Source organism: Chaetodon trifascialis, chromosome 4 (assembly GCF_039877785.1).
Source record: "Chaetodon trifascialis isolate fChaTrf1 chromosome 4, fChaTrf1.hap1, whole genome shotgun sequence".
Lineage (NCBI taxonomy): Eukaryota > Metazoa > Chordata > Actinopteri > Chaetodontiformes > Chaetodontidae > Chaetodon > Chaetodon trifascialis.
The window spans coordinates 11,771,660-11,784,873 of NC_092059.1; the positions used below are offsets into that span (position 1 = coordinate 11,771,660).

General features: G+C 43.1%; 2 protein-coding genes across 2 annotated transcripts; both read right to left on the minus strand.

The window, feature by feature from the left end:
- Positions 1 to 749: 749 nt before the first annotated feature.
- Positions 750 to 5,561, minus strand: calr (calreticulin). The gene is made up of 9 exons (XM_070960120.1): positions 5,294 to 5,561; positions 4,612 to 4,713; positions 3,912 to 4,115; positions 3,575 to 3,669; positions 3,100 to 3,309; positions 2,877 to 2,990; positions 2,473 to 2,616; positions 2,264 to 2,356; positions 750 to 2,168 (listed from the first exon to the last, which is right to left on the minus strand). Exons 1-9 carry the CDS (start codon positions 5,385 to 5,387, stop codon positions 1,941 to 1,943), a joined length of 1,284 nt encoding a protein of 427 aa, XP_070816221.1. The 5' UTR covers positions 5,388 to 5,561; the 3' UTR covers positions 750 to 1,940.
- Positions 5,562 to 7,449: 1,888 nt separating this feature from the next.
- tor3a (torsin family 3, member A) lies at positions 7,450 to 12,906 on the minus strand. Its single transcript, XM_070961835.1, has 6 exons — positions 12,536 to 12,906; positions 12,255 to 12,377; positions 10,998 to 11,263; positions 9,943 to 10,118; positions 9,153 to 9,277; positions 7,450 to 7,808 (listed from the first exon to the last, which is right to left on the minus strand). The coding sequence occupies exons 1-6, from the start codon at positions 12,699 to 12,701 to the stop codon at positions 7,561 to 7,563; spliced, it is 1,104 nt and encodes a 367-aa protein (XP_070817936.1). The 5' UTR covers positions 12,702 to 12,906; the 3' UTR covers positions 7,450 to 7,560.
- Between the last annotated feature and the right edge of the window lie 308 nt (positions 12,907 to 13,214).

A 13,214-nucleotide genomic window follows, 5' to 3' on the forward strand; every position in this document is an offset into this window, starting at 1 on the left:
TGGCACTGGATCTTCAGACGGGACTCACTTCAAGACCACAGCACGACAGGATTTTACATTTTACTCACACAAACTATCATCTGTCATCAGCCTACACAAACCATGTGCCTGAAAGACAATATACAGTGCAGATGAAGTACTTTTCATTTACTTTGAACAGAAGTAATATAACAACCTGAAGAAGGACTTAAGAAACACTGATGAGTCCAAGTCCCCCCAGTGTACCCCCACCAATTTCTTTATATTACATAAGTATTGAGTAATAAATATCTGTCATATTTAATGTTGCAGTTTAACTGCTGACATGAAACCACTGGCCCTGAATGTAAAAATATGTAAAAAATACTCCATTACAAGTAAAAGTCCTGCATTCAATATCTTACTTGAGTAAAAGTACATAAGAAAGCTCAAAGGCCTTTTTCACACTGTTTACTATGATATTGCTATTACTGCCATTACAGTAGGTGGAGTTCATTTTAACCACTTCACAGGCTGTTGGGTTCCAGTTTTGTCAAACCATACTGTTTTGTATGTGAAATATGAATCTGTAAACTAGCACCTTTAGCTCAGATGAACTCAGTGGAATATACATGTATTTAAATACATGTTTGTAAATGAACTTAGTTACTTTCCACCACTGCGATAAGTAACACACATCAATCAAATGAACACAAAAACAAATAACGCTGCTAAAGCAACTGACAAAAAAGTAAAAAATAGAAAAAAAAAAAATCAAGGATGACCTCTGCTCATTTCCTTCTGGTTGTTTTTATTGGACAGAGCAACTGTCTTTGTTTTTGTTTTGTTTTTCTCACACAGCAACATGAAAATCTTCCCACTTCAGTAACTACCATTAGTACAAAATGCGTCTTTTACAAAAGGATCATCTTTCAGACTGTTGGAGACGGTGTGTTGGGTTACAGCAGCGTTGAGATATTAGCATGAGACATGAAGAGACACAGACTACGGGTAAACCTAAAGTGAACGCGTACCAAATGAACGGAAGCTTTCCTGCTACTGGTGTGCTCTGAATGCACATCTGAGTTGGAGCACAGTTTATTGAGACACGTGAGACTACAGTTATGTGCGCTGAAGTGAAAAAGTGTTAACTATACAGTACAAAACTATGCAAGGGATCACATGTTAAAGCACCCCATATGACCATCCTATGGACGACAGGTTTTTCTTTGATCAGGTTGTCAAACATATCACGTTGGTCCTGAGGCTCTCTAGTCCCCATGTCGTCAACCCTTGTCTGAATCAGAAGTTTAAATAAGAGCAGACAACCTGCATAATGACATCTATAATGAACTCTAACCCTGTCAAATCCTTTGAGATTGACATAGCCTTTTAAAAAAGGTCAATGTTGGGAGGGGGGTCTTGATACAGAGGGACATAAAAGAATAAAAAAAAAGAAACAAGTTACACAGATTAATCAAACAAACACATGAGGTAAACCAAACATCTGCATGGTATCATCCACAAACCAAATATAGCTTCTTTTTTTTTCACCACCACAACATCATACTTCATAAAAGCCCAAATCTTTGCAGAACACAAATAACAATTTACACATTTCTGTCGGGTATAAACTGCAAAACAGTTTAGTTTGATGATTTCCCGCCTTGACATTCGTTTTGACACCTTCATTTTTTCGATCAATATTCCTCGTTTAATAATCGTATCATATAATAATCATAACAATTATAATCATAATAATAATAGTAGTAGTAGCACACGGAAACAGGAAACAGAACAATAACTGCCCTTTTTCACCTACTCCCTTGCTTTGTAAACAAAGAATTGAAAAAAAACCACATCCCACCCTAACCCCCTCCCCAGGGTGTCAATCACGGGGGTCTATCATCTCACTCTGCAGCCTCGCTCCACTGGCTCATTGACACAGTCTGGTTATTTTCTGAGCAGCTCCTGCATGGAGTTTATAACTCATCCTTGAGTTTAGAGTCTGTGCCTTCATCGTCCTCTTCGTCCTCCTCCTGCTCTTCCCCCTCCTCCTCCTCTTCATATTCCTCCTCCTCTTCCTCCTCCTCCTTCTCGTCCTCCTCGTCTTCGTCCTCCTTTGCCTCTTCTCTCCTCTTGCTGTCCTCCTCCTCGCGCTTCTTTCTCTCCTCCTCCTCCTGGCTTTCCTTCATCTTCTTCTCTGTGTCCTGGAAAGGAGGCACATGGAGAAAATGTAATCAGTCATAAATAAAACACACACATGCCAACACGAGGTTTGGAAAGAGAGGAGTTTTGGGCTGACCTTAGTTTTCCCCCATGTGTCGTTGCCTACTTCCTCTGCCAGGTTTGGGTCATTGGTGATCAGGAAGTTATCGAAGATAGTGCCAGACTTGACCTGCATCAAAAAAGAAAGTGATTCACTTTAATTAAATCCCTGTTTGCAAGTCAAATACTAGTTTGTCAGCCTGTACTAATCAGTCATTAAGACAGTCAGCTGCAGCGTCTTCTTACCTGCCACAAGTCGAGTCCAATCACGCCGATGCTGTCGTATTTATAGATCTCAGAATCGGCCGTGTACTCCGGGTTGTCAATCTCAGGGTGGATCCACTTGCCTTTGTAGGCAGGATTGTTGATCTCTCTGGGCTTCCACTCACCCTGTTGACAGCAAACAGACACAGAAAGCCAGACAGTGTGCTTAATGGCAGAGGAAATGTGTCGTAACATGCTTCAGAAAAAAGGGACATGAAGAGCAACAAGCGTGCTCCCTCTTTGTATTTTATGATGACAGGGTCAATATTTTTAGCACAACTTTTAGCGTTAAAACAAGCCAAACAACACTGAAATAAACCTGTTCATTTCAGACACTAACCAACTGACTGAACGTTTGACATTAAGTGTAATTATTTGCTGTTTACCTTGTAATCGGGGTTAGCGACCATCGGTGGCTCCCACTCTCCGTCCATCTCGTCATCCCAGTCTTCAGGCTTCTTAGCATCAGGATCTGGGATGTTCTCAGGCTTGTCCCAGTCCTACCAATGAGATACAGCAACAAATTAATGCTTAGAATTAGGAAAAAAAGGGCCCAAAAGCATTATGAAGAATACAAACAGATTTCTGGGATGGCTCCAGCAGACTGACCTCTGGTTTCTTATCATCAGGGTCGGGAATCTTCTCCCTGTCATCCCAGTCCTCTGGCTTTTTGGCTTCGGGGTCCTTAATTTTTTTGGGGGGCAGGAAGTCCCAGTCATCCTCCAGATTGCCAGACTCGACCTTCTTATTGTCGATCTTGACCTCATAAGTGTTGTCGGGGTTGACAATCAGCGTGTACAAGTGGGTGTACTCATCATCCTGCAAGGTTTAAAGGAAACGTTGGCAGCTGCTCAGCTTGTGTTTTATTCATGACTGATTTACATGTAATGGGTTTATAATGCAAAACACTTTCAGCTCCTTGCTGCTTTGGTTTTATGCTCAGAAGGACAATAGTGGTGTCGTCCTGAAATGCTGAAGAACTGCAACAAACTTTAGGACTAATTTCTTGATGCAATGGGAATGAAAAAACCTCTGCCATTATTTGAGTTAATATGAAAACAAGAACCATTCAGTGACGTCTCACCTTGCATCTGATGTCCTTGTTAATCAGATGGTTCTTGCCTTTGTAGTTAAAGATGACATGAACCTTCTTTGTGCCAGGGCCACAAATATCAGGACCTGAAGAAGCAAACAAAAAAAAGTTATAAAAAAAAAAAAAAAAAAAAAAAACCCGTCGTAACAGCTGTGGGAGGAAGCAAGCATTCATTTGCATTTTCTTGTACACATTTTCATTTTCGTTCAAATTTGCAACACATTTGGATGCAAATCAACCGATGGACTGTAGTCTTACAGCTGACTTGTATTGTCATCACTGGAGAACACACATAAGAGACAGAGCCTAGAGACTACCCAGCACTCACCAAACATGATGTTGTAGACAGAGTCTCCGTGCATGCCCTCCTGGCTGAGGCCAGAGGGGAACAGTTTAATGTAGCCCCCGCCACAGTCAATGCTCTGCTCGTGCTTCACAGTAAACTGGATGATGAGAGGCTCGCCCTGGTTGCTGAAGTCATCAAAACGGGACGACATGGCATAGAAGCGGGCGTCCTGGCTCGTCTGAAGACCTGTGGGAAGATACTGCGTTAAGTGCAAATCACCCATGTTTCTTCCGTACAGGTTAGTTTAAACGTGTGATGTCTCTTCTGAGGCAAATACTAGAGCCACTCCACAGACAGTAAATGATGAAACAACTCTGAGACGCTCTGGCAACAGCCACAGTGAGTGATTTCACTGAGATGTGGGCACATTTTCAGAGTCACAGCAAGAAGCCCGACATTCAGAGAAATCCCATTTGAGTGGAATATCTCAAACAATAATGGCAAACGAGGCCACAGACTCAGTCAGCAGTGTCATGTGAACCCTTATGCAACTTCAAAAAGTGTCGCTCACTGCCTGCTCTACTCTCCAGGTCAGGACAGAGAGAGTTGCATGGGTAGATTTTGACTTAACTCTCACTTAACCTGCATACCCATGTTCTTAAAAAAAAAAAGCTTAGTTAACACCTAACAATGTGGAAGTTAACCACAGCGTGGGTGGACACAATTCAACCTTTCCGCTCACCTTTGTCTTTCTCTGCATCTCCATAGAACTTCCCCGCAGTCAGGACAAACCTGCCGTAGTCAGACTTGTGCTTGGATTCCACCCAGCGACTCTTCCAGGCATCTGCACAAACAAGTACAGGTTCAGCTGCACAGCAGTCACTCACGAGCTGCTAATCCACCATTGATGATGCATCAGTGCAGGTGCACTGGGGACGTGTATTACGCTGCAGGGGCATGTTGTGTGTGTCTGCAGTGCACGGTGTTTGCTATGAGGCTCGTGATGGAAGGAAAAGATGGGTAACAGTGAATGACCAGGAGAGAGATGCGCAGTGGGGGGGAGGGACGAGGAGACAGACAGGGTTTGATGATAGCTGGAGAGAGGGGAGGAGGGGGGTGTCGAGGACGCGAGGAGAGGGGGGGTCAAAAGATGAATGGTGCCCATGTACACTAAATGTACCTCAAATTGAGCAGGAAGCAGATAATGCAGCACAGAAATGGAGGTTAAATACTGTCATGTCAAAATATAAATATATATATCTTAAAAAAGATCATTCCAACCACCCAACAGGAGGGTTAGCGACGGTTTAGCCAACAATGCACTGATTCAGTACTGTAATATCTGATATATATGCACAGTTTTAACAAATCACAGCAGCAATAGATGAATAATGAAGGTGTAATTCTGTGTAAAAGGATCTCACCCCCGTCTTCAAATTGCTCTCGGAAATACACAGAGGACTCGGCCAGTACCGATGCAGCCGACACGGCCATCAAAAGCAGCGACAGGGCTGTCATTGTGACGAGCTGAAGCACGCTGCCAGATAAAAAAACAAACAAAGTATAAGTACAAATAAGTCTGTTAAATCTATCTACGCGGAGCAGGAGGCGTTGTTTGCCCGTCCGGTCTCTCGTACAGTAGGGTCTGAGTGGAAAAACGCCGAGACGCTGTCCCTGCTCTCCTCTCGGCTCGGAACAGATGTCTGAAGCTGATTGGTCGTCGGCTCCCGATGCTCAATAAGGAAGAGTTATACCTTTTAACCAATCGAAGGAGAGGAATTGTGGACGAGAAATAGCTGTATCCAATGGGAGCAGACCACGCGTTCGCTTGGTACACGCCCAAAGGAAGGCTGATGCGCCGTCGGTGAATCATATGTACGAGGAGGACATCAAAATAAATCAGTGTAACATCAGTAATATCAGTTTTTTTTATGTATCCAACGAAAAGAAGTAATTCGATAAAGTAAAAACATTTATTTTCTTTTTAATTTAAAGAATCTTCGACCACGTTTTTACGTAGAAAAATACTGTTTTGGATCACAATGTCTTCTTTTAATACGAACAACTCAATAAAAACACTTACGGGATCTTAAAACGACACCTTCTTCTTTCTAAATGAAAAAACCAGAATCTATGAATATCCTAATAGTGTTTATTTCAAACCTTTAACTGCTGCCAACAATTTCTTCATCTAACCATCAAAATCAAAATGTATTCCATTTATATTCACAGAAGAGGAGCCAAAAGAGCAAGAATTTACATCTGAGAAGTTGAAACCAATGGTTTGGTACTTTGGCTTAAACCATATCTCAGAGAAGTAATTGGTTCTCAAAATTGTAGCCAATTATTGTTGCATTGATGGATAATCACTAATCCTTCCAGCTCTTGAATTGTGTTTTCATCACCCCTGGCATGATGTGCTTCACTATTTAAAGAAACAGAAAGATGGTCTGCACTATGCAAAGCAGTTCATACAAAGCCGAGACTGCTTTTTTCTGTTTTTTTACAGATGAATGCACTCAAACTCTTGCATTAAATAAAAACAACTGTTGTTTGTTTACAGTGGATGTTTATTTTCTTAAAGCCATTTCTTCTCATGTTCTTCTTGTGATGTGACCCTGAGCTTGAGAGAACACAATCACTAAAGCAGACTGACTCAAACCAGGGTGAGAGTGCGTGAAAGGGAACGCACAAGCGATGGAGATAAAGAAATGAACAGAATTCTATTTGTTAATTATGCCCCAAATCAACAGCAGAGTATTATGTAATGACGATGGCACACAGACATTTATCAGGTTCCAGTGAATCAATCAAATTACTGACAATAAAAAAAATATTAAAAGCACTATAATTAAACACATCTACACAAAAAAGCCAATGTTCATTGCTTTTGACACATTTTCCAGTGACAATTTCAAGTGACATTTGCATCACAGCAGCATGTACGTTAGCCGTTACACACTCCGTACTGTTCACACTCACAACATAGTCCCATATGTAATATTTACTCATGGCTTACAGTACCGCCAATTGTGCACTCAAACAACTCCACAAAAAATAATATGGTACAGTAAAATGCTCAAATATGGCACAAATAAATAATCAGTGCTAACAGAAGCACAATGTCTGACATGCAAATACTAATACATGAAGTATGACCTTATCTAAACATAAAAAAACATGCTAAAACTCAGATTTTGGCCAAGGTGAACAGACATAAATAAGTGTGACAGAAATGTATTCCTCCATGACCTCATACCGCGTTCTTCAGTCCTTTGTCTTGACACTGTGAGGATTCAAACCAGACAGGTGAGGAAGAGCAGCCCTGCCGCACACGACGGCCGTCTGGCACCGTTCATATCTGCAGGGTGGGTCGTGCTGCTTTCCCCTCTAATGCTGGATCTCCCCTGCTGCCTGGCCTTCTCTGAGGGACCTGGACAGACACGTGTTGGATCTGTGTGTGTGTGTGTGTGTGTGTGTGTGTGTGTGTGTGTGTGTGTGTGTGTCTGTGTGTGTGTGTGTGTGTGTGTGTGTGTGTGTGTGTGTGTGTGTGTGTGTGTGTGTGTGTGTGTGCGCAGGGAGTGCGCAGAGCAGAGAAGACGCATCTCCTCTGTGGCTCTATACGCAGATGGGCTGGGGAAGCAATCTCACACCTCCTCCCTCCAGGTCTCTCTTCTGTCGGTCTCGCCTTCTAGGGGAGAAAGAAGTTGATCCGCTGGGGTATGGACTTGCATCCCTGGGCTGAGAACAGTCTCTCCTCTTTGGGGACGTACAGCATCGCCTTGGCCACCTCGTCCAACGTAGCTTCGTCTGTCTCCAGGCCTCGTGCTACATAGGCGTCCCGTGCACAGAGCTTGACATGGCGGTACTCCAGAGGGAGGAATGGCACAAAGAAGTCGATCAAGTGGCCGGACATCAGCTCACTCTGAGCAAAACCACCTTTGGAAGAGGGACATATGAAAACAATGCTTAGAAATTCACAAATTCCATTAATTTTAGTTTTATTTACGATAGAAAAGAACTGCTTTAGAGGACTAATGTGTATGATTTAGGGCAGGGGTCCTCAACTGCAAGGGCTGGGATTTTTCAAAGCAGATGCTGTGAAGGCCAGACTTTCATTTTGATGGAGCTGGAGAATAATCTGATTCCGCAGAATGGATGAACTATGAATTACAGACTTTTTTGGCTCAGGGCGGACTGGACCTCTTCAACTGGTGAGTCATGTCAGATGCCCACATGTTCTGAATTCATTAATATTTTGTGGGCTGGATGGTAAGCCGCCAGTTGATGATCACTGATTTAGGCTGAATCCCATTTCACCCCTTGGCCCTCCCCCTTGGCCCTACCCCTCCGTTTTGCGCGTTCACGTGGAGGGGTAGGAATGTCCCCATTCCCATTATGACGGAGGGGTAGGGGGAAGTGGTAGGGCTATGTACCCCTCCATAGGGGTACGACAGATTTCTCAGAATGCCTTGCAAGACCGGTATTTTCTCCATGAATAAAGTTTTAAAATGTACGAAAACCACTTTATTGTCTATTTTAACGTTGTTCCAATGTGTAGTGGTCATTTTCCTCGTAAAAAACCCCCCCGAAAAAAATCGATAGTAGTCGAGGCTTCAGTTACGTGGTTACCGTTGCCAGGCTGAATGCCACTAGCGGTGCTCTGTGGGCAGCCCTGATGATAATCTACAGTGATAACGTTATCAATAATAACTTCGGCAACCTCGCTGCTGGTATTCAGTTACATTGATAGCGTTATGGGATACAACATGCAGGAATGTCATACACAAATCGAATGTGACGGTACCATTAGCTTGTCGCATCTGCCTACGTAAGAGGCAGCGGCGACTACTGATGACGTACGCGATTGTCGAAGGGGTGTCCCAATTCGGAGGGGTTGACTTTCAGCCCTACCCCTTGGCACTCCGTTTCAAGGGGCAAGGGACAAGGGGGAGGGCTAAGGGGTAGGGGTAGAAAAGAGAAATGGGATTCACCCTTAGCACCCTTTGGCTGAAATGGGTCACCTGAAAATGAGAATCGTTGTGTTTTTGTTACCTCAGAATAATCATGTTGCTCCAGGTTTCTACAGTAGCCCAGAAAGGACAAACCAAGCACTGGCTCTAGAGACTTGTGTTTTTCACAAGTTTGGTGGCCACCATTGATTCTCTGATAAAGGGAGGGGTGAGGTGAGGTATTCAGCTTGTTGCAATCAGCAACTTCACCACTAGGTGTCACTAAATCTTACACATGACCTTTAATATGAGAGCCCATACTGCAGCGCACCTTGAGACTCCATAGTTTCAGCTCGCAGCCGATGCTCCAGGTCTTCCATACCGATGTCCTCTCGATTTTGACCAGAGTGCCAGAAGTCCAGCGCTACGTCATTGATCGTTGCTCCACCGATGTTACTGCAGAGACAACAGGCACATCGAAAAGCACGTTATAAAATCTCGGCATTTGTTGACGTTTGCGGAGGATCTGATTGCTTCTGTTTGATTGGCTGCACAAATGCAGCAAGGGTTGTCAGTCCAAAGCAGTGGAGGGAGAATCTGTTGTGTATTTTGCTAAATACAGATGGTTCTTGGGCAATAATGAAACTTTTTTTTGCTTTGGTGTCTTTTAATACATTAAATCGATACTTCAATGTTGATGTTGTGAAAAATTTTTTTTTCTCTCAAAAACCAAATGCCAGTCTAACTTTGGTTAAAAAGTGAGACTTTCATTTAAAACATAATTTATCAAAAATTCAACAGGATGAGTTGACATGAGACTTTGTCTTTGTTACCACTATGTTTTAATGACCCCAGGCCTCTTCTACATCTTATGACTGTACCATAACGATGAAGTGAAATATGCCCTTCTATATTTGACTGAACAGGTAATCTGTCAGCAGAAATCAGGCATTAGTAATTGAAAACATGAAAAATCCATAAAGACGGCCAATGGAGACAGAAAGAGCAAAATCCTTGATCATAGCTGGGAATACCTGAGCCACAGGTGCGATACATTCAGAGCGCCGCTGAGTTTCTCACTCAGCTTCAACAGACAGGACGTGCCTGATATATAAACCAACCTGAGGAAGAGGAAGATGGCTCTGCGGTAGCTGACGCCATCTACGTTGTCATAGTGATCCATGTAGGGTTTGATGGCGTCGATGAGGCCTGGGTGAAGCTTCTCTGCCTCGTCGAAGATGAACAGAGTCTGAGGGCAGCGCAGCACCATGTCCCGGATCGCCTCTCTCAGCTGGCCCTGGATACAGAGAGGAAGGAGAGGATCAAACTACAGAGTCAAAGAAAATCACTAGATTTGTTACATCCACATTAGACTGATCTATGTTCTTTTTAAGTTTATCATTATAGTGTGTTAAGGCTGCATTAGGAGCCAAATCTCTTTAAAAATAATAATTCATACCAAATGATGCTAAAATGCTAAAAAAAAAAAAAAAAGAATGAAATTTGTAAACTAAAACCTGCACAAATTTGTACTCTGCTACTTCTTGTACAGCCACAATTAGCATATTTGCTCTCATTGCTTTTTACTCTACATGCATTTCTATTTTTTCCATTTACAACACTGATTTTTTTTTTTTACTTTTCAGTCACATCAAATATCAAATCTCCATTGGACTTCACTTGTGACGGAAAAAGGGTAATTTAAAAAAGCATTTGAGAATTAATTTTATTGTTGCCCTTTAACCATTAAATCTCATGCATCGAGACACGTAACAGGTTCAGAATTCAGAGTCCACATTTACAGATTCTGCAGATTTTGTGAGTATCAGGATAAAGGTTATCCTGCGTACCATACCCTGTTAAATCTGGAGTCCTTTATGCAATACTGTGTCAACATTTTGAAATCTAATGCAGATTGTGTAAAAATGTGTTTGGAGGGGACCACGTCGGCACCTGTGACCTGGTTGGACAAACACCAGGTTCCAAAAAGCCATGGATGTATTTAAATGTTTGATTTGAAGTGTCTGTCCAAACCTGATCATTATCATTCATACGCTTAGTTGCAACACGCATACTAAACACCTGACTAAGCAAGTGGGGGCTCCGTAGAACACTGCCAGCATGTCTCTGGCACCCGACATCAACCTCTGTGCCAAGAGCGCTCCGCACGTCTTACTTTGTACGTGTCCACCAGCCTGGCGTGTGGGAAGTGGAACGGGGCGATGAACAGTCGAACACACTCGCTCTTCACCCCTTCACGATACAGGTTATCTGCGATGATCCGGGCCACAAAGTTCTTGCCGGTGCCGGACCAGCCGTGGAAGGAGAGCGTCAGTGGCTTGTTGGACTCTGGGTTGTTGATAAAACCCTGGATGGCTTTCAGAACCACAGACTGAACCAGGTGCTGCCCGTGGAGCTTCGTTTGAAGGTCCCTCGCCAGACCTGCAGAGAGAAGAGAGTGCATATTTAAAAATGGCTACATGCTGCCTCAATACCGTATAAATGAATGTGTTTCTTCAAAATAGCTGATGCACCAGCGAAGACATTTAATGACAAGAAAAAAAAATGCAAAGCCTTTTTAAGTCTCAGGTCGGACAGGTGTGTGAAGTTACCCTTCTTATATATCTGGCATCATTTTCCATACTCTTGCCAGCCTCATGATAAGCAGCAGTCTTTACTCTGTTGATAGAGCACCTCAAATCATAGCTGAGAGACTCTAAAAGGCTCAGGTGTTATTCCATGTATCTCACTCCTCATTATAAACATGTTACTACAGTCAAGCAGAGATGTTCAATATTTATGACTATACATATTTAATTATGCAGCTAATGAACGGCAAACAATGCTGACCTCTTATGAAGTGTGCAATTTCATCAGGTCCCTTAAGAGCATACCTTTACTCTGCTTTTACCAACTTACCTTAAAGTCATCTCATTGAAGCCAAGCAGTAATTCTACTCTGGTCCAAATTCAGAATCAAAATATGACCATCTGGATGCCAAAATAATGATGTTTTCTGAGTGTCCCTTATCATTTTGTTCTTCTCAGGGTGCAAAAGTATCTCAAACAGAAATAAAGCTAGCCAGTGTTTAGAGGAAACCTGAACTGCACATCAATATCAGACCTAATCTATGGATGCAAACAGCTGTATGGACATGGCATGTATTGCCATCAAAAGGAACATTTTACTTAAATGTTTATTGTTGCTGACAGCTGTGCATCTGCTGCCCTGCATTCCACTTCAGGGTCAAAAGTAAGACTATTAAAGCAACTTGTATTACCAATTTGACTGTTATAGAAACTTTAAGACTGCGCCTGTTTGAATGAACATAAATGAGATTTACATTTACAGCAGAGCTACAATACAACAAGCCAACAGGAAGCAGAATTAAAACATAAGTCCATGTAAGAAAAGAAATAATGTGTTTTAATACCTGTGATGTTATTGGTTATCCTGCAGTCTCCAGACTCACAGCACTGGCCCAGACTACAGTACCACTGATGCAGCAGGCTAACGTAGTCCTGAGGAAAACCTGCCCAGAGGTCTCTGGAGGGAACTGCACACATGAAGAGCGAGACAACCGGACACGATCGGTACAGTCACATAGATGCTGGACAGGCTGCAAACTGTGGTGCATTTAATAAGCCTTACATAACAGCTTCCGGAGCCTAAAATCATATCGAACCCCATTCTTTCATTTGGTGGGTCTCTTACCTTGCTGTGTAGCATCGTCCTGGCTGGGCTGACAGTCCCCCTCCCATATATTGCAATAAATGTAATTAAAATAGTAAGTGGAAACATTAGAAATGCTGTCGAACTGGAAGAAGTTGGCCTCTGCGGACAGAGCCCAGAGCACAGGCAGCACCCAGCGCACAAACATCGGTGACAAAGCAGCTCCGAGGCGGTCCAAACGAGACTGAACACCGCGTCCCGACGTTTCTCTCCCATTTATTAACGGCCGGCCGTTTGCTGGCCGCCTGCTCACTGAGGCATATTTACAGCTCTCCCCATGGCAGCGAAGGAGGGGCGCTTGTTAATGCTTTCTTTCTATGGCGGTTTGTGGATACATGACTCCGCCCGTCTTTAAGGGAACCGCTATTACCGGTCTTCCAGGATGTATTAGACTGTACTACGCATGACAGTTAAGACGTTCGATACTATCACCGCCCATGAGAAGTACCCAGGATTTGGAAACAAACTCTCGCTCGCTAGTACTAGGATCTTCACATCTAGGGTGAGAAACCCGGAAGTATATGGACACCTGCGTCATTTCCGGTGATGTCCTTGGCAGTTATTTGGGACCGTATGCTCGCCAGCGTCACCGTTTATTTACTCAATCATTGATCAGTTTCTACTCCACATTACTCAAATATGACTGTCAGATAGTTTGTTC

Bases quoted from the DNA above. Each gene is read 5' to 3' on its own strand.
- calr (XM_070960120.1), bottom strand. From the start codon at position 5,387: ATGACAGCCCTGTCGCTGCTTTTGATGGCCGTGTCGGCTGCATCGGTA. The intron at 4,116-4,611 runs GTGAGCGGAAAG...ATCTTCCCACAG, and splicing joins AGATGCAGAGAAAGACAAAG to GTCTTCAGACGAGCCAGGAC. The intron at 2,991-3,099 runs GTCAGTCTGCTG...TCTCATTGGTAG, and splicing joins CTGATGATAAGAAACCAGAG to GACTGGGACAAGCCTGAGAA.
- tor3a (XM_070961835.1), bottom strand. From the start codon at position 12,701: ATGTTTGTGCGCTGGGTGCTGCCTGTGCTCTGGGCTCTGTCCGCAGAG. The intron at 12,378-12,535 runs GTAAGAGACCCA...TCATGTGTGCAG, and splicing joins GGACGATGCTACACAGCAAG to TTCCCTCCAGAGACCTCTGG. The intron at 10,119-10,997 runs GTAAGACGTGCG...CTCTGTATCCAG, and splicing joins GGCTGGTGGACACGTACAAA to GGCCAGCTGAGAGAGGCGAT.